The sequence below is a fragment of the Monopterus albus genome, unplaced genomic scaffold (genome assembly GCF_001952655.1).
Source record: "Monopterus albus unplaced genomic scaffold, M_albus_1.0 scaffold102.1, whole genome shotgun sequence".
In the NCBI taxonomy this organism is placed as follows: Eukaryota; Metazoa; Chordata; class Actinopteri; order Synbranchiformes; family Synbranchidae; genus Monopterus; species Monopterus albus.
Genome location: NW_018127982.1, coordinates 1115980 through 1140445, shown reverse-complemented (window position 1 = coordinate 1140445; position 24466 = coordinate 1115980). Strand labels below are relative to the sequence as shown.

The 24466-nt window shown below is 39.8% G+C and overlaps 1 protein-coding gene across 10 annotated transcripts in view; it reads left to right on the top strand.

Annotated features, from left to right (window-relative positions):
- trabd2a (TraB domain containing 2A) overlaps nucleotides 1-24466 on the top strand; it is a 67589-nt gene that overhangs the window by 29909 nt on the left and 13214 nt on the right. For all 10 annotated transcript variants that reach the window (XM_020609868.1, XM_020609870.1, XM_020609867.1 and 7 more), the window contains 2 exons: nucleotides 11599-11745; nucleotides 12205-12379. In XM_020609868.1, coding sequence (XP_020465524.1) covers nucleotides 11599-11745; nucleotides 12205-12379 — 322 coding nt within the window. The remainder of the gene's footprint in view (nucleotides 1-11598; nucleotides 11746-12204; nucleotides 12380-24466) is intronic.

Genomic DNA, 24466 nt, shown 5'->3' with positions numbered 1-24466 from the left:
TAAAGTAAAAGCATTTGTCTCTAGACAGCATTTTGAGACGCTTATTCATGCTTTTATCACTTCCCGTTTGGACTGTTGTAACTCGTATCTTGGGGTTGGTGAGTCTTCTATCACTTGCCTCCAGATGGTCCAAAATGCAGCAGCGCGTCTTTTAACAGGTACAAGGAAATATGAACATATCTCTCCAGTTTTGGCCTCCCTACACTGGTTACCTGTCCATTTTCGGGTCCATTACAAAATTTTACTCTTTGTTTTTAAATTCCTTCATGGCTCTGCACCATCCTACTTAACTGATTTGCTTCATTGGCATACACCCACACGCTCTCTGAGGTCAGCAAATCAGTTTCTCTTGAGTGTCCCAAGAACGAAGCGTAAGCTTAGAGGCGATCAAGCCTTCGCAGTTGCTGGTCCTAAACTCTGGAATGATTTACCGCTGTCCATTAGACAAGCCTCTACCCTGTCTGTTTTTAAGTCTCTTTTAAAAACTCATTTATTTTCCCTGGCATTTTGATATTTTTGTGTTGATTTTAGTCATTTGATTGATTATATTTTATATTGTTGTTTGTGGTTTATAATTTATATTGTTTTATTGCAATGTACAGCACTTTGGTCCACTCTGGTTGTTTTTAGTGCTTTATAAATAAAGTTGGTATGGTATGGTATGGTACTGTTTGACCTCTCAACTCATTTCACCAATCTGTTTCCCTCTCTCTGTGTCTTTGACCAACTCTATGTTGCAGTCCCAGGGGTTTGTATAATTTTACTGTTAGTATCATAGGTTTGGACACCATCTTGGTCACGATAGCTTTTTGTTGGTTGTTTGGTCCACCACACTGGTGGACCAAAAACTATGAGAAGCATTGCCGTGGTGATCTATCATTAAGTCAAGGTTTCCACAAGATGAACAGCATCAATTGTTTAAGTCAAGATGTGAACTTTTTTTTTAAATATCCATATAAATTGAATAGCTTTGAGGTTTGGCCCGTTAACTTGACAAAACGAGCAATGTGAAGAAGTCACTGTGGGTTGTAGAAGCTGTAATGTTCATTTTTCACCATTTTCAGAAAATCTGTCAGTTATTACCTAATGCTTAAATATGTTGACTGAAGTGCTAGTGAGGATGGGACACGGCAAAGCTGAATCCCCAAACTGTGATCTAAAATCAGATGCACACCACCCTCTATCGCAGTAGCTTTCATTTTGTTTCACTCATGATCTCTGTTCTGATTTTTTTGTCCTGATCTAAAATTAGTGGTAATCTTTTTTTAGTGTATCTCATGTCATCGGGCACCTTTAACAGTTGTTATTTTGATTATAACCTCTCATGACAGGAGTGCACTGTCTTCAGGAAATAGGGGCACTCTTCTGAAAGTTGAACTTCCAACACATTTAGGATGTTTGGATGATTTTCATACTTTTTTTTTGGCTGTTTAGAAGTCGGTGGTCGTGACGCTATGGGTTGTGGGAGACAGCTGCACAACAACAGCCATCACTCTCCTCCCTCTATCTTGTGCTCACTCTGTTTTTCCATCTCTTCACCCATGTCTCTTCATCACTTTATTTTTTGTTTACCCTAGAGTCGCCATGACTTTTTCCTCCCGCTGTCTGTTGGTAATTGTTTTTGTCTTCTGTTGATCTCTTTCAGTTCTGTTCTCACTTTTATTGATCAGTATTTCAACATGGTAAACAGACACCAGGTTCTATTTTACATATAGACTTTGGTGAAACCTGATCGTGTACTGGTGTGTATGCATGGCTTCTTCAGTTTGGTTTGCCAGCGGTGCTTTGGGTCTCATTCTAGGCTAGTGGTTTAAGGGAGCTGCAGATAAAAGTAAACAGCACTGTGTGGGTTTGGGTGCCTGCTGTTTCTCTGTCTGACTTCAGTAGAGTTAAACACTGGAGATTGTAATTTTGGCACTGCTGTCTCTTGATTCTGTGTGTTCAATGTTGAGAACATGTTGTTTTATTCAAACTGTAGCCGTCGTGCCTGTGCAGTGGGTGTCATAAAGGCAGTGTTTCTTAAAGGAACTGTGTGCAGCCAAATGTGATGTTCTAACACCATTTATAAGGCTTTTCGACCAACAGAGAACTAGTGCACTTCTTATTGTATGCGTTCAGTATAGACATGTGCTCTGCGTTTCTTCTTTATCTTGTTCTTTTATTTTTAATGGCCAACATCAAGGTACATACGTTTGGTTCTGTGGTGCCTGGGTTCAGTTCTCTGTTGGTTGAAAAACCCTGTCAGTGACCTGCACCATAGCTTTTGGTCAATAGGGCCCTTCTCTACCTACTAGTAGGCTCAGTAGGTCCCTGACATGTTGTATGTTGTCATGAGGGGACACCTAGTGGCTGAAGTTAGAATAACATAAGCAAAGGAAGAAGTTAGGTGATGTAGTGAACAAGTCCACATTAGGAGAAGGTTGGGTTGTGTGGATGGGTCAAACACAGGTTTTTCCCACAGGAGATGGCTGTTCCAGTCGACTGCGAAACATTTCTGTCCTTGATTGCTCCACAGCCAGAACTGAGTGTTTATTATTGTAATGATGACAAAGGCCCTGTAATATTAATGAAGTTATTTTAACCAAAACCATGATTTTTTTTTTTACCCCCTAAACCTAACAAAGTAGTTTATGTACCTAAACATAAAGTAGTTTTTTGTGCGTAAAGCTAGTATACAGGGATTGAAATAGATTCCCAAAATGTACACAGAAGATAGTGACACTGAAGACCAGGTCACAGACGATGGCTTGGCTACTTTTTGTATGCATGAATGTGGAAATCTTAATTTATTATAATATTTTTCCCTGTTTGCATGATAACACACATACAATGTGAATACCTGGATGTTCAGTGTGTATCATACTAAGTGCTCACAGCTGTATTGCTTTGAATCACAACATGAAACAGCTCTGCAGTGTTGTTCTTGACTCGCGCTGTCCTGAAGATTAACAGTGTTCCTTCAGTCAGCAGACAGTTGTAGAGATTGATGGTTGTTTTCCTTGTGGCTCGCTGTGTTTTCAAAACCCTTGTGCCATTTCTTAGTGGACTGATAGACTGATAGACTGAGCAACTGGCCTGCTGCTCTGTGGGGTTTTGTATATGCACCCAGTGTGTGTGTCTGCCCGGCATAGCTTATATTGTGGGGACTGAAACCTGTTTACACACTCAGAGATGCTGGTCCCCACCTTGTAAATCACTGGATTTTATGCTGATGACTTGGTTTAAGTTCAGGGTAAGGCAAGGGTGAGGTAAGAACTGATTAAGGTTAGGGTAAGTCTCCAGGAAATGAATGTAAGTCAATGTAAAGTCCCCACAAGTAATGAAAACAAATGTGTATGTGTGTGTGGAGAGAGGAAGGGAGAGTGACAGACAAAGAGTCGGAGGCAGGAAAAATTTGTGACTAGTATATGTATGTGGTTTGCCAGCTCACACAAACTCTTCTCTCCTGTTTTCGTTTTGTGACCATCACAAGAGAAGGTATAGAAGCATTACTCTTTTTCAGCTTTACCTTTTTTATAATTGATGTTCAGATGATTATTTTGAAGGGGAATGGATGAAATGGCATCTTAAATTTGACTGTGCATCAATTACACCAAATCTAATTATACCATGAATAAAAAGTTTATGGTATGGAGACCCTGTTTTTATTACAGAGTAAGCCGTCAGTTACCTTTCTTCGTGTGTGTATATATATATATGCATGCATGCATAAACTTTATTGCCAGGTATTATTAAAAAATACCATGAATTTGACTCCAGCAATAGAAACTAAATAAATACAAAATACATAGAAGTTAACAAGCACAAATTAAAAGAGCAAACATACAGTAGATGTTGATTCATCAATTCTCTGAAATGAGTCTTTAGTACTGTACATTTCCATTCATAATCCAGTGTTTTGTGATGATTTAGCATTTTCATGCATCTTTTATTACATCCACCAAGGGTGGGGGTTATGTTTTTGTCAGTGTTTGTGTTTTGACAATATAACTCAAAAAGTAATGAACAGATTTTGATGACATTTTTTGGAGAGGTAGGGTATGGCCCATGGGAAAAGTTATTACATTTTGGTGCTGAACTGTATCATAATTTAGATACAGAAATATTTTAAAGATTATTCATCACTGTGAGTGCTGGAAAGGCTATAGACTGTATGTGAACCAACATGCCACAACCACTTAGACTGAGAATATGTGGTCAGTCTGTCCAAATAATGCCAATATAGGAATTTTTTCCGACATTTTCGGAGATGTGAATGCTCGTTATCTGACCAAGCTAGCTCTATTAACAGACAGCTACATAGTGTTCAGAGCACAGTAGTTTGTTGGCAAGGATGCCAGTGTTCCAGCTGTACATTACAGCTGTGTGTCACTGTCAGAATCTAACAAGCGGTACACCCTGTGCTTCCCATAACCGTCACCCAGCATAACTTCGCAAGTTGACGTAGACTGTCCAGCTTTGCTGTTCCACTGTATTTTAACATGTCAGTCTTGGTTTGGAGGAGGGATGTACTGTGCTGCTCTCACACACACTCACAGCTGAGCAGAGGACATGAAGGATCACTCCATAGTGCAGCAATCACCCAGTAATGGGGCTTGTATGAGCAGCTGACTAAGCAGAACATAAACTTGCAAAAATGTGACTTCACTGTTTTGCCCTCTGTCCACTCACTGAAGTCCCAGTTTTATGCCTATACCAACTACTGAATGTCTGTCATGTTTATCATTTTTCTTGAATAACTTTCAAACTAATAATGATATCAGCATCGTTCCAAATGCCAGAAGTAGGTTTTCAAGCATTCATATTATGAGGGTCAAACTATCATGAGAATATTGCTTTAATGGCATCATTAAACTGAGTTGCCTCTGGTCTGTGTCTCTGAGTGCTGTCTAGTTAAAGCTGTGCTGTATGGGACTCATGTACAGAGTGAGGGGCTTGAGAAATTGACATTTCAATTGCCACAATCCCCAGTACATACGCATACACAAACTCAGCCCCCAGCCATTTGGTTTGAGGCTGATTCCCTGTGGCAGCCTAAATATTTGGCTGCATCTAGGCACCAAGATAAATGCGAGAATGTTTTTACGAAGAGAGAAAGGTTGAGATAAAAAGAGAGAAACACTGAGAACACACACAGAGAAGGATAAGGAAAAGTATATTCACAGTGTCCTATAAATGTTGATTTGTTTGCTGGCTGCAGGATTCAGAGCAGCCTTGGTCCTCTAGATGGATCAAATGTGTCACTTTTATTTAAAGGAAAGGGCCCCCCAATGTAATGTGTAGAGTCACATTGTTTATTAATGCCTGTGGGCTGCCTGGAGGCTCATAAACAGATAATGAAGATATTTACACAATGTCTTCAATGGAGAAATTACAATTGTTGATGAAATTTGTACAGTAAGGCTTACATCTTCATTATTGTGTATTATAAACCATTTAAATGTTTATATGGTGTGTAGAGTATGAAAGTAAAGAGCTAAGCTTTTGGAAGACTGACAGAAAATGAATTAATAATAATTCACTTAAACAAGAGAGGAGCAGATCTGCCAGCTGATCACCACCTGAGTTGGGTCAGATGGTGGCGTAGCCTGCCAGACAGACCTGATAAACCCAAACATGTTGTGAGGATGAGCTTGGGATGTATTCCTGAAGCTCCTGTCCATGAGGTTTATAATTTGCAAATCCAGAAGATTTTCTTGTGCATCCCAGGGGAGGATGGGAACATTTGAATGGGCCATGTTCAGATCCTCCATTGAAGAAGTGGCTGCTCTGCGCTGTGGTCAGAAAGTCATGGGAGCCTGTCACATTAGCAACCTGATAACCCACTGTGTACAGCGTATCAGGTTTGGGGACCTCAGAATTGCTTCTCTGCTTTTTGCAGATGATGTGGTTCTGTTGGCTTCATGAGAGCAGGACCTCCAGCATGCATTGGGGTAGTTTCAGCCGAGTGTGAAGCGGTCATGTGTCTGTAATAGAGGATGTGGATGAGTTATATTGTTACTGTGCACTTCTTTATAATGTTATGTTGTTATACAATCTACCCTGTGACCAGAGAAAATGAATGTTGCGAAACATTGTGAGTATACACAGATCTCAGGTGTCCGGCTGTGGGTGAGGTTTGGTAAATGGTGCTTTTCTATGCATTGCAACACACTCAAAGCGCTTTTCCCCATTCACCCATTTGCACATACACACACCAGTGATATCACCACTTGGGGTTCAGTGTTTTGCTCAAGGACATCTTGACATTTGGACTGGATGAGTCGGGAATTGAAGATCAACTGAAACAAGATATGTCAGTTATATTGGAGGATGGGTTTTGGGGGAAAAACCAACTGTTGCTGTTGTTGTTATTGTCATTATTTATATTTTTCCCTGGTGAGAATTTCACCCTCTTTTCTTTATTTCACTTTCTCCTTCTCTCTTCTCTTCTTTCTGTCTTATGTGGGAAATCTAGGCCCCGTATTTTCTCTCATATTGGAAAATGAATAAATCTATCTTCAAAGGTCTGTTTGAAACTGTGCAGAGGCTGCAGTAACCCACACACTCTCACATACACATTGACAGATGCATACAAACATGTACATACAAACACACAAAGAAAAGACCTAATCTTGTACAGGTATATAGTCACAAGCACAAAAACGCTCACACACAACAGGTCATTAGTGACCTGAGGAATGCGGGGGTCAGATCTTAAAAGACCTGGTTGATAGAGGGGATGTATAGGATCAAAGGAGAGGGGGAGAAAGGCAGGGAGAGATGGATGGAAGGAAGGTAGGATAGGACAAGAGGGAGGGAATGTACTGGATCAAAGGGGAGAGGAAGGGAGTAATGAAATGATGTGAGGCTGAATGAGTGAGTGTGTGCGTGTGTGTGTGTGTGTGTGTGTGTGTGTGTGTGTGTGTGTGTGTGTGTGTGGAGGTGCACGCAAGGGGTGAGGAAAGCAAGAGAAAATGTGTTTGGGGGGAGTTGGAAGGAGGAAATGGAGGAAAGAAAAATAGAAAAGGGGAGCAAAAAGAGGTAGGAGAGACAATACAGATAATTCAACCTGACAGGTGTGTGTGTGTGTGTTTAGCAAGAAAGTGAAAGCTGGCTTATGTGGTGGTGAAGCTTTTATATACTGTATGTGCAGATGTATGTGTGAATGGGAAGTGTCAGTCAATACCCACTGAATAAAGCTGCCTGGGAAAAAAAAAGATCAAATAAATGACAAGTTTCTACCTGCAGTGAAAAGAAAACGGCGTATAAATGTTGGACTACCCGAGGACCAGACTTCTCAGAACACTCAGCTCTGTAAAATCCTGTCAGTGCTGCTGTGCCTGAGATAGATTTTGTTTTGAGACTGACTGACTGCTGCGACTAACATTTCACTGAAAACATTACTCACGAGTAAGATTCGTATCTCTTTATATTTCTGTCTGCCTTCATCTCCTTCTATCCTCTGAGACTTTCACTGATAGCATCGACACTGAGAGTCCATTTCTCTCTGTTTCTTTCTGTCCCTCTCCCTCATTGGTTTGACTTTCCTGTGTTTTTTTTTTTTACTTTACTGATTTCCATTAGAAATAATACTCTATTCTCCTGTTTATTCTTGTGTGTGTAGTGTATATGACACTACACACACAAGGGAGGGAAAAGGGACAGAGAAACTTGCATTACTCCGATAACATCACAGAATCAGGAGGAAACAGAGAAGCTGGTGGAAGTCTTCATTTATACTTGGGAGATGGCCAAGGCTCATTGAGTTGGCTGCAAGTGCTGTGCTGTGTATGTGTGTGCAGCTGTGTGTCTGTCTGAGAACATGGTTTGTCAACAGTGTGGACAAGCTACATTTGAAACACTTATTCAAAACCAGAGACATGCTTTTCTGCACACGGACACACAAAGTGAGTCAAAAAAAAACAATAAACAGACGTGCAAGGAGAAAGATCGTTGCGTGCAGTCACACACATGCTCCGTTTTACTGTCTTATTGAAACTGAATTGGAAATTAAGTTATTCAAACACTCTCTAAATCCAGTGCCAGTACATAATATCAGAATGACTTCAATTAGAGGTTTTACCATACAAGGAGTTTATCTAGGTTTATACAAGACGAAGATTACACCAGATTCACACTATGACAGGACCTCACATACAGTTTAGATACACTACACTTTTATATAGAGACAAAATGTGTTGCTGACATCTTGTTGATCAGGTACCTCAACTTATCTTATCACTACTTATGTTTACAGTGAATATAGTTTAACTGTAGTGTTAAGGTTGAAATATACCAGCGGTAAAGTGGTATTGTTGATCCGCTGTCTCGTCATGCTGTCAAAAGTGCTCTTATTCCTTATTAGGGCTGTCAGTTTTAATCCAAATGAGTTTAAATGAATTAGACCTAAAATATGCAGTAAATAGTTCAAATGTTCTCTCACAATCATTTTAAATTGAAGTTGGTGCTCGGAAAGCAATCTGCGGGATAAAGGCAATACTAGCCCTCTTTTTGACTGAGACATCTCCCAGAATGTCTCATTCATATCTATTTATACTAATTATTATTCTTAGATGCTTCTCATTGGTCCACATCAATCTGATGTTTTTATCTGAGGCTATGTTTTTCATCTCTTAGATGAAACAGAAGCTTCAGTGGACATTTCAGTCACATACTTCATGTAGGTCACAACGTATTCACAGTTTCCATTGCACTGTGTAGCTTCTATTAATGTTACCAGCTTTTCCTCCTCAGCCAAGATAAAAACATTTTTACAGCATTTAAGTTTATCGCATTTTTGACATTTCTATCTACAATATCTGTTTTCATGTGTAAATTGAAACCATGCTTAAAAACAAATGTCTTTCTGCAAAAATTTCAAACTCAGTTAGCACCTAATTCTAAACAGTGACCATCTTAAAAGACGGTATTATGTAACCTGACATCTTTGATGTAGATTCCCAAATCATGCTTAAACACATTGCACCAGTGCTTTGGTTCAGTGATTATTTAGTCAGCACAGTTCCTTGGATTTATTGTTTTGAAATTGAACAGTAGTTTTGTTTGCTGATAGAGTTTCAGAGCGTGCACTAGATCTTACACTACAATGTAAGATGAATTCTGAAAAGTAATTCCAATAGTGTTGCATGTATTAGCTGTGAGTTTTAAAATGAATTAGATCATTACAGATTGGTTATTTCAAATGAAAAGTGACAGCCCTATTACTGACTGCATCTCTGCTGTTACACCATGCACTGTCAGATGTAGACTGCTTATGAAACAGGCTGAAACCTTTTACATCTAATGATGCCACTTCTGGCAAGCCAGTGTTTGGCTCTAGTCCCTAAACTTTCTCTAGACAATTTAAAACAAAATTGCTGCCATCTTTCTTTGTAATTACAGTTCTCAAAAGGCTAATGCTTTTTACGACTGTTGGAAGGTGATCCAGCATTTTATAAATGCAATTAATGTAACCTCCTCTCAACTAAGCATGCTTGTGGCTTGTCTTAAAAATCCCGAGCAGAGCCAGCACACTCCAGAGCAAGAGCGGCAAGAGTTTGTTCAGCCGAGCCACCAAACACTTTAAATCTCCACATGTGGGAATCTGGCTGTGATGATGTTTGCACTGGACGCACACACCCACCCCACTCCATCTCAACAAGAGGGGACATTTCCATGACAAAGAATAATTATTGACTTTCATTGGCTCTGCTTGCTTTGATATCAGCAAGGGGTGTGTGTGTGTGTGTGTGTGTGTGTGTGTGTGTGTGTGTGTCTGTGTGTGTGTGCTGGAGGGGGCGGGATAGGGGGCAGCACTGGAAGAGAAGAAGAAACAGGGGGACCTGATGAAAGGAGCCGAGTGGGAAAATGCACCCACTGACCCACAGTGCAGTAGCAGAAAGGAGGACCACAGCAGAAAGAAAGAAATTATTTGTTAAGGTTTTTTTTTTTCTTTCACTGCTCTCGGCTCCTGTTTTCTGTTTCCTTCCTCACATTCTCGTTTGTTTTCTTTCTGTCTGTCTCTTTCCTTCTCTAGACCTCCCCACTTTTTAAAACTCTCTTTTTATCTGGCTATGACTGATCGTTGCCCCCACCACCACCACCATCTCCCTCCTCCTCCCTTCACAGCCATAATTTAAGGGGCTGAAAGGCACGACGAGCTGAGAAAGAGGAGAAGAGAGAGCCGAGAAAAAGGGGAGACTCTGCAGATGAGGGCCTTCCTTCACGGACGTGGCACAGATGTGAGCGTGTTTTTGTGAAATGAGTCGGGGGGCGGCGATAGGCTAATTTGCGTGGCATAAAGACGGGCTCCTTTTCATATGCAGAGCGCCACTTTGATGCGCGGCTGATGAAAGCTGGAGGGAGCGCAGGGAAGAGGAGGAGAGAGGGTGACGGAGGGGCTCTTTGTCCCCTGACAAGAAGGCATCTGCTCCACGCTGCCCTCCTCTCCTCCTCTCCTTCGCTACATCGAGGCTCCCACAAAGGTCCAGTCGAGAGGGAAAAGTGTCATCAGAGCACCTTATAAAACGGGACTTTAAAAAAAAAACTGCCACTTGGGTATGCATATCAATACAGAACTCATCTGACACAAGATCTGAGAGCACACACACACACACACACACACTCACACACACACACACACACATAGACATATAAGTACTCAAATGCAAACTTAATTGTAGAAACATGCATATAGATGCAGACATACCAAGACACATTTACATACCTCCACAGCTGACAAAACACATCCTCACTTTGACAGATTGTTTCCTTTGAGAAACAAATAAACCATACAAGCCTTTTTTTTTTTTTTTTTCGGACTCTACATCAATGGCTTGCAGGGTGAAAAGTGTGCATGTGTTTATGTGTGTGTCTGAGCTGGAGCTGGAGAGATCAGAGGGAGACCATGCACTGAGGTGAGTGATGTTGGTTTCGGTGGGTCTGTCTCTGTGTGTGGACCCCAGGACCTTCAGTTTGTGTGTCAGTGTGTATTTGTGTGTGCACATATGTATGTGTCCTTGCGGTGCTGATCATAGGCGACAGACGTACCGGGGCCCTCTCCCCAAACACTGGTGAATTTCACGCTCTCACATTAGCTGAATCTCTGCAGTGGAGCAGACAAGGCTTTGGCAGGACAAATCCAAACTGTGTCCTTTGCTGCAATAGTCCAGATTTAAATCAGACCATTAGTTACCAACCAGTTTAGGGTTTTTACCTAAATTACATCTGTGACCCGTGAAGGTTCATGTAATATGATGTGATTTGTATGGCTCTGTGGATGTCACTGTCAGTCTGCTGTCCAGTCGATGAAGTTTCTGTACAACAACAGTACTGAATGTACATTGATGGTCCTCAGAGGATGAGTTTTTTTTTCAATTGATCATAAAAAATGTCTAAATTCTTCCCTCACACTTTAACATGATTGAACATATGTCCATATGTACTAGTTTTAAGAAGACTCGTAGATCTTAACAGGTAATTGTGAGCACATTCTTTAACACTTGCTTGCTCTTGCTGATGAGTATGACTGATGTTTGGAAGGCCAGTGAGCATGCGGGTCTTATGTTATGGTAAAAATAAATAGTGCAGTAACTGGTCATTGTTGTCTCATTCTAGGTGATCTTTGCCCTGAACCAGACGTTATTACAGCAGGAGTCTTTGAGGGCAGGAAGCCTGCAGGTCCCTTACACCACTGAAGACCTCATCAGGCACTACAACTGTGGAGATCTCAACTCCATCATCTTTAATCATGACACCTCACAGGTCAGCCTCTAATGCTGTTTGACTCATCTCATCTCATCCCATGTAGCAGTGGACATTAACTACTTTCACTCTAGCTAATAGGATAAGAGTCATTTTGACCCCAGTGCCCCAATGACATGACCCATGACCTTTTACCTTTACCCCTAACCCTCTGAACGACCTTTCACCCCACAACCTACACCCCTGCAGCGTTTCTGTGCTATTGCCAATCTAACGTTTTTGTTCTTTCCTTCTTTTTCACTTGCCGTTCTGTTGCTACTCTCCATACACCTCAGTCTTTCTTTTGGTCAGTTTTGTGCTCAGTAGTGAATGTGGTTAAGATTTCAGAACAACTTTGAGTAATGTGTTTTTAGAATTTCTGCCTTAGTTTTTTTTGCGATCTGAAAGGCAAAACATGACACACAAAAAAGGGATTTTGACCTTCTCTGTTTAATACTAACCATCACCCCTCAACTGTAGGTCCCTAACTTCACTAATGTGACACTGCCACCCAGTGAGCAGGTGACGGCCCAGGAGATAGATAGCTACTTCCGACAGGAACTCATCTACAAGAGGAACGACAGGATGGGCAAAAGGGTCAAGGCTCTGTTAGAAGAACACCCTGACAAGAGCTTCTTCTTTGCCTTCGGAGCAGGTAGGTGTTAAGAACATACTTAAAAAGGACTAAGATGAGATCAAGAAACAAAGCACAGTATTTCTGTTCTGTAACATCTGACTATCAACTCCACAGATGCTGGTGTTTCAGGATAAAATGTCAGCAAAAACAAAGACAGTGTTTAGGTCTTTATTAGTCTCTGCTCATATGTCTGTTCGTCAAAGCACTGAGTAAGATTATTTATGTCCCTACAACAAAGTGATTTCAGTTCCTCTTTTTGTTTGAAGAGCACTTTGAATATTTTGGACGTCTGTTCCTGACTTAGTTTGGAGATCTGTGATGTGCTCAAAATGACAAATCAGATGGTCAGATCTGAAAGAAATTGAATAATGTATAAAATGTCCAAAGTATAATACTTTTGTACAACAACATATTAGACTAAAATTAGAATAAATAAATAAATGTAACCAGCCCACGCAGGTCACACCGGGTCAGATGCACATTCTCTGTAACATTATGTTAGCCACGGAGCAAAAAGGCGCAAAAAAGAAGGTGAATTTGCTAAAGTATTTCAAGTCACAGCAGGTGACGCTACTCAGAAATCAGAAGCTAAACAGGCCAAGCTAGACCAACTGTTAATGAAGAGGTTAGTACAAGCCAGTCTGATGCTGAGGTCATGGATTTCAAATGGACATAGGTAAGAACATGTTTATTTAATGCTACTGCATTATACAGTCTCTGGTGTGCTTTAAATTTGTTGCTGTAATACTCTGAATATATTGTTAATATGTAGTGGAGTAATAAGGCCCAGCTTGCTACTGATTGAACAGATTAGAGGCTGTAGCCGCACAGTCATAATGTATTTAGCATAAACTGCGCTGGACAGTTATAACAAACACACAACATATAACGTTTTGCCTCTAAGATGCTTCCTTAATGTGGAAACTGTTCAAACGCACCGGTCATGGAGGAAATGTTTTCATTCCGGGACCTCCTTCCCCCACATTGACATGACATTGACATCACCAAGGTATATTGCCAGACTGCACTAAATCCAGGCAAAATGTGTTCATATGTAACCCTGCAGCTGGTTAGAGCTTTAACAGACTCAACCATAGATCTATAGCTGATGGTCTTTATGAGTGTAGGACCCAAATAAATCAGAGTTGTGTTGGGTCTTTCTCTAAAGCAGATGCTCAATAAAACATCCTTTTATCAGCTCAGGACTGACCAGAAACAGGCACGTGGTCTGTCTGAGTCCTTTCACATAGTTTTAAAAATGACAGATTGATAGTTTGAATTCCTCTGTAACTATGCAACAACCTCTTAAGTAGCACCCGCCTGATAAGAGACTTGAGTTAAAACAGGGACGATAAAGATAACAGTAAAGAAGACTCCACAAAGTTGTCTGCTTAACTGTGGATGACTCTTGGTGTGTATGTGTGTGTTCGCTGCAAATGTTTATGCTTGGTTCAAGGTTGGGGGGGATGTATATCGAAGGCAGATAGTCTTTGTCCTATAGGGGTCTTGCTAGTTTTCTTTTTTTTTTTTTTGGCCTCTGGTTGTTTAGGCAATGTGCATGTCATAGTAAGCTATTATGCACCTCATCACTGACGCCCCTGGTGATGCCAACCATCTGACAGCCTTGTTATTATTTGCACTACTGTCACTGATTGACATGGTTTTAAGTCATAGCCTATTAGGTTGTACCGTTTAGTTTAATCCTAATTACTTTAATTTAGTTTTCTTACTCTATTTATTCTACTTTTACTCCATTTTAGTTTCTTAAATGGTATAGGCATTCAATATTAGGTGAGAGAGAAACGGTATTTAGATTTTTCTGTATGTCCTGCACATATAGTGAATTGACAAAAAATCTTTGATCTTTGACCTTGATCTCTCTCAATGCATTGTTCACGCCTAATTATAATAGTTGTAATCATTACCTCAGGTAGGTTTTCAGTCTAGATAAACTTAGTATTTATATCAACATTTAACCCCTCCCACAGGTTCATAAAATACAGCTGTTTATGAACCATTCAAAATATAACTGCATCTTTTGCAAAAGCAAGAGAAATATGTAAACTATAACACTATATATTTACTTACTTTAAAATAATGTGCAAAATTTCAAATACATTATGTATCAAATAGCATAATGTATTTACTACTGAATAGTACTGAAGAGATAAAGTAAATAAATGTAAGTAATGTCCTAGAATAACTGTTTTAAGCCACCAGAAAAGGGCAGGGGTTCCATAAGACATCACGGAGGAACATGGAACAAAAATATCATATCATCTTTTTTTTTAGCTTTAACTAAGTGATGAATGATTTTGTCCAAAATGTCAGAAAACTGTGAAAAATGATGTTGTATTCAAATTGTTTGTTTAATTCAACCACCAGTCCAAAACCCAAAGTATTTAGTTTACCCTCACAGAAGACGCAGAAAAGCAACAAATCCTCGCATTTGAGAAGCTGTAAATACAAAAGAGTTTGTTTTTGTTGGAAAAATTACTATAGTAACAATAAAACCAAAGATATAACAAATCCAGTATACTAAATGTCCACATCCATCATACATTTGTCATTTGATGTAAAATGTAATTTTGTCAACATTGTCATTTAATAGAAATGAACTGCAGCTGAATGCTTGAATTAAAATGTCCATTTTCTGTGTCATGAATTTGGCATTTACACTGATATTTTGGCACAAAGTTGACTTTTAAGTTAAGTTTTATGATCACCGAAACCACAAAAACCTTGACATTGTTGATGATATTTTCTTACAGTAGAGGGCAGATTACACGTTGGAAAGAATCTGTTGACCAAAATTTGATTTAGTCTAATATGGAATATGTACGGAGGAGAGAAGATCAGAATTTCGTGGCATAAATTTCATAGTCAGATTTTCCTTATGATGACATCGTCAGAAACGTTTTCTTTGGACATTTAGAAGCGGAGAAGCAGTGAGCTTTGAGCAGAGAGAGAGAGGCCTTCACAGTCTGCTGGTCTCTAAGCTGGCAGGAAACAGCTGAAGAAAAGCAGACACGCACACACACACACACACAGAAACTCCAACAAGGAGTGCATTTCACGACGTGTCCCTAAGGAGGTGCCTTTACAAGGGCTTGGTCTAAAAAAGGTGTGTGCCTCTTTGTGTATCTGTGTGTGTGAGTATGAGCTGGTTGAGTGAAAATGATACCACCAATCAGCCCAGAAGCACTAGTTGTAGACGTACTGAGGGCAGGTTGGGTTGGTGTGTACAAGGAATAGGATGGGCCACATTATGGTGCATGTGCAGTAAGACACACATGGCCCAGCTCCTAAACCATGCCCTACACAGACCTGGGTAAAATGTGTCCTTAATTATTCCTGGAGGGGTCAGACACACACATAGGCACTACAATGGAGCCCATTATGTTGGTGTACTTCCCTGTTAGAATCAGCTGTAAGACCAGTCTTATCACTGACCATCTCATGTCTTCCTTAGTCTTTACAAAAGGATGTCTCAGCAGATTAATGATGCACTTAATCTACATTTTGTCTCTGTGTTTTCTTACTTTGCTAACAGTATGGCATGCTGCAGTAAACAGATACTGGGAAAGAGCTGGATATTTTTTTACCCTTAAATTGCAATGTTGCGAGCTTCAGGTAAATTATGATTACTTGAAAATCATTCAGACTCGACTGCAAAGAAAATTAGATTCAGAAGAATTAATGTTGTGTTTTTTGAAAGAGCAACCGCATATTTAGCATATTTCCCTTCCTGAGTCATAATCCCATTAGCCTGCAGGGGTTCGCCTGCGGATTCCTGACTGACCCATGTGGAAAACTGTGAAGGGTTTACATTTTTGCCTTCCATAAGCTTTATTGGCACAATGAGCTAACAGAACAGTTTATACAGTACGTGATAATTCATTCCCTGCCTTGCCTGGTTGGATGCCAGTTGTGATTTACCAAAGGAACCTTAAGATATCAAAAGTCAGTTTCCTGGAGATTTAATGTTTGTATGTCAGCAGTGATGACAGTCTTCTGAAAAAGTACATTCAAAGCTTTTGCTCTCCAAGGTTAATGCTGTGAACCTTTTTGCCAAAGCAATCATGATATAAACCTTTAAACATTTTTAAATGGTGTTTTGCTATTCTTTGTTGCTGCAGTTAAAAAAAAACTCCTGAAAGATCATCTGTAGTATATTAATTCATATCAAAATCATAACTGAAAGAAGTCACACTCCATGCTTAAACAATAAGATCATGTAGAATTACAAGAGAAACAGTAACTGGATAACGTGCTGGTTTCATTGTTATCTGTGTGTATGGGAAAGAAATATCTTGGTGAGTTTTTGAGGTTTTGGAAATTGTTTATGGAGAAAGTCTTAATGGCTGACAGTCACACACTGCCAGACCAGAGCTAACATTTTCTAACCGCACATGACTTTTCATGTGCTTTCAGCATGTGCACACACACTGTTCAGTGTCTGCAGTACTGCGGACCAAATCTCAAGTGATCACCAAACCCAATTTCATATCGCTATTCTAGATATTCTGTGACCAGGATGGTGAATCTCCACAAGCATCTGTCAGGGTTCTTAAGATATATATATTTTTTATTATAAACATTAGTGCTCATGTCAGACAAGTAAACACAGTGGAAGAAGAATGGCAAATTAAAAGGTGCAGTTTATGACACTATTTGAGAGCTTTTTTTTTATTATTATTATTTTTTTCGAGGAGTTTGGTCAAGGGCACCGCATACAGGTGGCGTGTGACATGCGTCAGAACACCCACACCCATCACTGTCAATGAAAGCCCACACACCGGCAGCGAACCGATGCGCGTCAGCCCATAATGACATGCCTCGGGATATGCTATTGTCCCATTTTGCTGCCATCACTGTGCATTAAAATACTGAAGTACTCACCCATTTCAGTAGTCCTGCGCTGAATTTGCACCGCTGCCGGTGTGTGTTGCACTGCGTCACATGATGAGCCACAGCATGACGTCGTCTGTGTGCTGCGCCCCTCAGGGTAGTGGTCAGGAACCAACAGTCAGACAACAGTTGTCACTGGTGAGTAATTCAGACTTTACAGTCAGCTCAGGGTAATGGTGTGTCTGTCTGTTTGTTTGTATCTCATCAAGTTGTCTTGTTGAGACTGGCTTTCACTTCTGGGATATTAAAAAGTAACTAGTCTGTAGGGTAACAGACCTTTCTCAAAAACGTGAATTAAATGGTTCGGACAACAGTTTTGGAATTTAGCGAGCTTTCAGTCATTTGCTTATTTTACGCACTGTAACTCTAAACTGACTGGAGTAGCATTTTTGGTAAATAAAACGAGTCGGTTCTTACACTGTTGTCAGGAAGTGTTTGAATCTCAGCAGGCCTGTAGTTTTTTTTAGAAGGGTAACATAAAGCCCTCCAGTTTTTGGTGCAGAATTCATTTTTAATGTAAATGTAATAACTTTTTATTGACCAAGTAGGTTTAACGCACACAAGGAATTTGTCTCTGGTACATTTATCTCCATTCCCTGTCTTTCCCTGCTTTGAATATTAGGATATTGTCACGCCTCACTATACTCTTCTGTACTCTAAGTAAATACCTCCTAGAAATTTGTCCTTTCCTTCCCCATCTGTTTGTCTGAAATACCACAGCCATCAATCAGCGTAAATGATAATGTTGAAAAAGCACCACATGTACAGACAGGCATATGGAAGCAGTTATTGCTCCACTCAATAGGTATAGTAACCCAATCCATATATACAATCTGAACCCATGTTCCCTTCATAATCTCTGCCTTAGCCTGGCACTCTAGACTTCAAAAAAATGATGTGTTTATATATCGCTGAAGGCTGAGTGCTCCATTTCTGATGGCTCTTTACATATTCTTGCTTTTTTTTTTTGTTTGTTTGTTTTTGTTTTTTTCCAGGCTGAACTTAAATGCACCAATGTTTCAGTCTCAGCCTCAAGCTGCTCAGCACATCATGATTTCCCTCAAACTTTACTCCAAAACCACAAATTTAAATATTTGCGGTGGTGTAATTGCCAGCGTGGTTGACAGGCTCTAACAGTTACTGTATTTTGAAATGTTTGACTCTTTTCACAGACAATTAAGTTTTGCCTTTGGATCTTGTGCTATTTAGTTTGGTAGAGTCTTGCTAAAGTGAATAGTGAACTATTTAGGTGGGTAGGCTGCAACAAATGGATGGCTTGGCCACCTGAGCCATGACTAATGACAGACGTTGACACGGGCTCATAACTCACACAGCACCTTGCCTTGTCAGTGTGTGATACAGGGCAGGAACATAGTCAAATACACTGTACTTACTGAGTGCACTGCATGTTAGGAGTCAGCAGCATGCACTGACAGACAGATTTATCATAGCAAAGGAGGAAAGTGGCTTATTTTCAAACTGCTTTCTAATGCCGAGTGGCCTTTAACATCTATCCGCTAACAAATACAATAAATTATATTTTACTAATCGGGATAAATTGTGTTAAACTGCAAAATGTACCAAGTCTAATTTGTTATCACAAAACACAGTATATAATTATTACAAACTTTGAACATTATTTTGAATTCTAGTGGAGATTTCAGAGATACCAAGATACCAAACATGCCAGGCCAAAGTGTTGGGAAATGTGGCATAAAATGATTCTCAAGACATCTAGAACATTTGCATGGGATTGAATGGAGCAGCCATAAAACACGGAGTCTTTAGTTTGAGTGTTTCTCTCAGTGTAAACATCATTTAGCTTCAGTAAAGAGTTGAAACCAACTGCTGTCTGATAGCGTGAAATAAGATCATTTTAACATTATATACGCTATGCCTGTGTGTGTAATATTTTAGGTTCAGTTATAACTATTGGCTGGACAGTCCTATTCAGATTGTATTCTAAATACCCAAACCCCTCCTGTGTGTTTTCACACTGAGCACTACATCATTGGGGTCACTGCCATCTTTCACTTTTTTCCTTCCCCAGATGGAGTGAAAGTCAAAAACATGGTGCTTTTTCACAGCACCTTCCCTCATAAACAGCCAGTTTACAAATGTTTGGAGCAGTCGCTGACATAAGTACACCCATGTCATACAGTGCCATTAAAACCCAGACCAGACCTACCACACACTTAGTAGAGAAGCTGGCAGGGAGGTGAAGCCTCCAACCATCTGCCAAACCTGGATTAAGTCCCAGATTTGAGTATGAATGACACCTTTATGCTGCAAAATTTTAAAAAGTTTTTTAAGTTAGTAGTGTGTAGGATTTGTTTGTACTGGAAAAAGATGTTTTACTGCTCTTTTTAATATTAATTGCTTTTTAAAAACTATTACTAAAATGTCACTGAGTTTGAGATCAAATTACCATTCAGATATTTAGCTGTTACACCTTTGCTCACAAGAGACAGACAGACTTTAGACAGTTTGCCCAAATACCACATATGTTTATGTTTTCCTGACCTTTTGTTAATTATGACCCTTGTTTGGCACATGCAAAGACAGAAGTGCTGTGATGCTGTTATAGCACTGCAAAATCCTGTGAGGAGGAGGTGGATAAATGCTTCAATGAGGCTCTTGGTGTGGTTGACATGAAAGATCGTTGTTTACGACCTGGTTCCCTGACAAGCATTTACATTGTTTTCCTCTGATCATGACTGTGACCTTTCCCTAACGTTCTTTTTTTGTGCCAACACCTAACCAAACGCTAAGCATAAAGGTGGCGGATCATAAAACATGTGAGCCATTTTTGTGTTTTTGTGTGTCAGTTTACGGTCCAGCCAAACAAACCATGTTGTTTTAAAGACATCAGTTAATAATCAATCAAATACATCAATACAAACTCAATTACACCAAGTTTCTTGTTACAGCTTCATAATAAAAGCCATGGGTTGTGCTAGCGGTCCTATGACATGTTTGGTTTGCATTAGCAGTAACTTGATATGACTGTAGGAGAGTGAATGTAAACAGTGAGGGTGATATCACTGAGATAAAACAGTAACATTCACAGCAGTTACACTGGATTACATGCATACATCCTTTCCTGTGAATGTCTTGTGCATATGAAGCTATTTGAATGTGATTTGAATCCAGATCAGGAGTGGAAGAGTGTGCTGCTAACAGTGAAACTTACAGTATACAGAGGTAAATACATTGCCTGTACCTGGGGGGAAAAACCCGTCCATAAATAATATAACAATAACAGGGTATGAACTTTACATGAAGTTGCATCTTGATGATAAAACAGGTCAATTCTTTAAAAATGTATTGGATACACTTATTGTTTTGTAATCAATATGTTGATATAGATTTTTGCAACAGATATAGATGGAGTTGGTCTTACTCTAGTTTATGGGATGTGACACACTGACTTACTGACCTCTGTCAGCGTCTGCCAGTCTGTCTGTGTGTGGGGGGGGGCGTCTACTTGATCTTCCTCCTTTGCAGAATTGTCTGTAATCTTAGTTGAATCCTGAATACAGTCTAGATGAGCATCTGTAATGTATCATCTGAACATCTCAGTCTGTTATTAACTGGGAGTATAAACCTGTCAGCCACCCTGGCCTGTGAGGTTGCTGAGCACAAAGCACCTAAACATATGCATTTTGTTGCACTCATTGAGTCAGAGGCCTCGGTCTCTGTGCTTAAAGATATATTCCGTCTCTTGCAGTCATAGCAGTGAGCGCTTGTCACAACAGCTTGTTGTGATTTATTGAAAGTGTTGAACTCCTCACCCCTGACCCCATTCAAACCCAGCACTGTTTTCTTAGGCACCTGGAATGGGGTCTTTACTTGCATGCCCAGGGGCTAACCTTTCATTTGGACTCAAGATACTTTACTCTTATATGAAAGGGAAAGGAAAATTATATCTTTAGCTAGCAAACAACAGTGTATCCATCAGTGATTCTGAGTGGGGAAGGAGCTGTCCCTTTTCATTTGGGGGCTAAAACATAATTGAGAGTAATACACTGCCCAGAAGGGGTGAAGATATGAAGAGACAGAGGAAGACATGACTTGATTTATGGTTTCCACTCTCTCCCTCTCTCTCCCTCTCTCGCTCTCTCTCTCATTGGGGAGTTATTGAATACTTTTCTGTTAAGGTGAAGCAGGGATTTCTGCATGAATGAGCCTGTGTTTTTGGCTGTACACAATATGTGTACACTGTCACCACAGCAGAGCGGGATTCTGGGATGACACAGAGCACTTGTTTGAGTTTTTGTTTTTGAGTCTATACTTAAATTATTCCATATACACATCCAGATTTTGTGATATATTTGGAATTATAATTAGACAGTTTGAGTTTGGGCTTCTGGGTCTGTGTCTGAACAGATATGGGGATGGTTTTCAAACTGCAACTTAATTTGACAGTGATTTAGGCAGAGATAAATGAGATAAAAGCCAAAGCCAGTGCCTATGAGAATTTACAGAAAAGCATTCTGTGGATCTGTTCTTAGTTATAACCTAGATCTAAATCACGGATGATAAGCAGGCCTCATTGGACATATACAATCTTTTTGCAGTTGCTCAAACTAAATAGGCACAAAATTGCTCTGTAACCCACATGTTTTACCATAGATGGAAGCACTATGAGAAGAATTATGTGGAATGCTCTCTTTCTGAGCTGAGATGTGAAAGTCCGAAAAGATTGACAGCAGGTTACGAAGCTTGCAGGATCATGTGTTTTAAGTGGAAGCAGTCTTCAGTGTGCAGTATCTAGGTCGGAATTAATGCAAGTCTGGCTGAGCAAAAGCATGCAAAAAGAAACACTGTTATGGCTTCAGGATTCCTGTTGAATGAACTGATTGACTGTGATCAAACATCCAGTGCATGATGCTCTGCAGTTTGGATCATGTTATATGGATGATATTATCTTTCAGGCTTTACATGGCTTTAGTGCTGCTATAATTCATGCTTCAGCTCTAGACACTAAATGATTTAACACATTTGTTGTTTTTTGGCTTGTGATCCCTTTAAACAAATCACTGTCTAATTTCAACCCTTGTCACAGGTTGTGTTACTGTAGGACTATATGTGTTGGCCAAAATATTGAGATTGTTTTATTTGGGCCTAAAAAAACAATCTAGTTATTCACAAAAGGCAATGATTAGGAAAACTCAGAAATGTTTCCTACCTATTCTGTTGAACATCTCTCGACCATTTCAATTTACCTCGACCCCTTGACTTACTCATTGTTGCATAATACTTCAGGAACAACAGTGTTGCAGGAATCTGAATATCTCTGACCGACTTGATGGGTCATGTTGATATTTTATGGTTTAGATGAAAAAAAAGAAACTCTTCAGCAAACCTGAGGTCAAGTCCACCTCTCTTGAACTACTTACAAAATCTACTTTCACTTGCTATTATAGTAAGAATATTCCCTGAGACTGCATTTGTAAGCAAAATGAGACCTTCAGTAGAAGGGACATTCAGTCCGGCAGTCTGGCAGTGCTACGAGTCAGAACTGCTCACTTTTACAGAATTTTCAATCTTTGATCACCCTTCGTATGACCACAGCGAATAAGCCAGTGTGTGTTTAAGCGCCATAATTTCTTGGCAGGCAGAGCAAAGCTGCACTGAGAGAGTATAGGGACTACTGCAGCCTGACAGATGTAATCCCTAACACAGCTCCAAAGTGCTGTGTGCCACCACAAATTTTGAGTGAAGGTTTATTTAAAAAACAACCTCACACCACAGGCCTCTTATGTGCTCTGTTTCTAATTTATTTTAAGCATAAATTCAAAGCTGAAGTTGCTCAGCACAACCTTGAGAAACCTCTTGCAGACATTTCGGCTGTTTTCACACTAATGACAAGTACAATGAAACATAATTCATGTTTTACAAAAGGCTTGGAACAGGACAAATTAATTCAAATATAGACAATGGTTCATCACAAGTGTACATAAAACTGCAGCAAATGATAAACTGTATATGCAATTTTACTCATCAAGTTTGCTTCATAAGCTGAACAAGGTTCCCATTATTCCCCCAAATACTACCCATAATACATCAGTCATATGCTTTTTTTTTTTGAGAACATTGGTTTTAAATATTTGTCTGGGTTGTTGAGAGTGGTCCTAGAAACCTTGACATACATTGAGATAAATCAGCTATGATAAACAGGTATCCTAATGTGTGAAAATTACACGCAAGGTGGAAGTGGAAGGAAGCCACAGCTGGCATCGTTACTGCTGTTTAGATAAAGGTTTCTCATAGAGCATTTTAAGCGATGTGGAATTCACACCTTGCTCACATTTTTGCTTCTCTCCCTTCAGAGATTTGCATTTCCTAGACTTTCCTTGTTTGTTCTTTGTTTTAGCTTTGAATAAAAATATAAAATACATAAAAATACCACTTCAAGCAGCCTCTGTTCCTCTCCTATGTTGTACAGCAGACTTTACATGGGCACTGCGTCATGATAGACTACATGCTTTAGTCCTAAACTAAACTAAGGGCCTCACAGGATGCTCTTATCCTCAGCTATCAGTCTGGCATCTGTCAACTTAACATTCCTGTGTTGTTGTTGTGCCTTATGCCCTTTCTCTTTATTCCTGTTTTTCTTTCAATGTTAATTTCAGCATGTAACATCAGCGCTCACCCTGGTTTTTCTTTCAATGTTAATTTCAGCATTTAACATCAGCGCTCTGGTTCTATATGTTTATGTCTACATCCTTTCTTTCTGTTTTCTTCCCTCAGTCTCTCCCTCGACAGCCTGCATCTGTAAAATGTGATTGGTATCAATTTTGCAGTAAAGGAATGACCTCTTGAATTCAGCCCATTTTTGAACTTTGCCTCTCACTATGCCTGAGAAGAATAGAAAGAGAAATGTTTTGATGTCAGCTGAGATGTTAGCATTCTTTGGCTTGAGTTTAGAAAGGCTTACTTCATGGATCAGAAGTCTATCTGCGCCTTTGGCTCGTTGGTTTGTGTCTTTCAAATTCACACAGCCATATCACAGCTGCTTTTTATCACATCTCTGTCCTATCACCGATATCATACTGTCAAAACCATATCCTAGGTGAGTTTAGATTGAAAGCCTGAGTAAAATCTGAGTTTTACTTGTCATGTACAGTATATCTTTATGATTGATGGTGCCAGTTATAACCATGATTTTAAAACTTTGTCCTGTAGGGA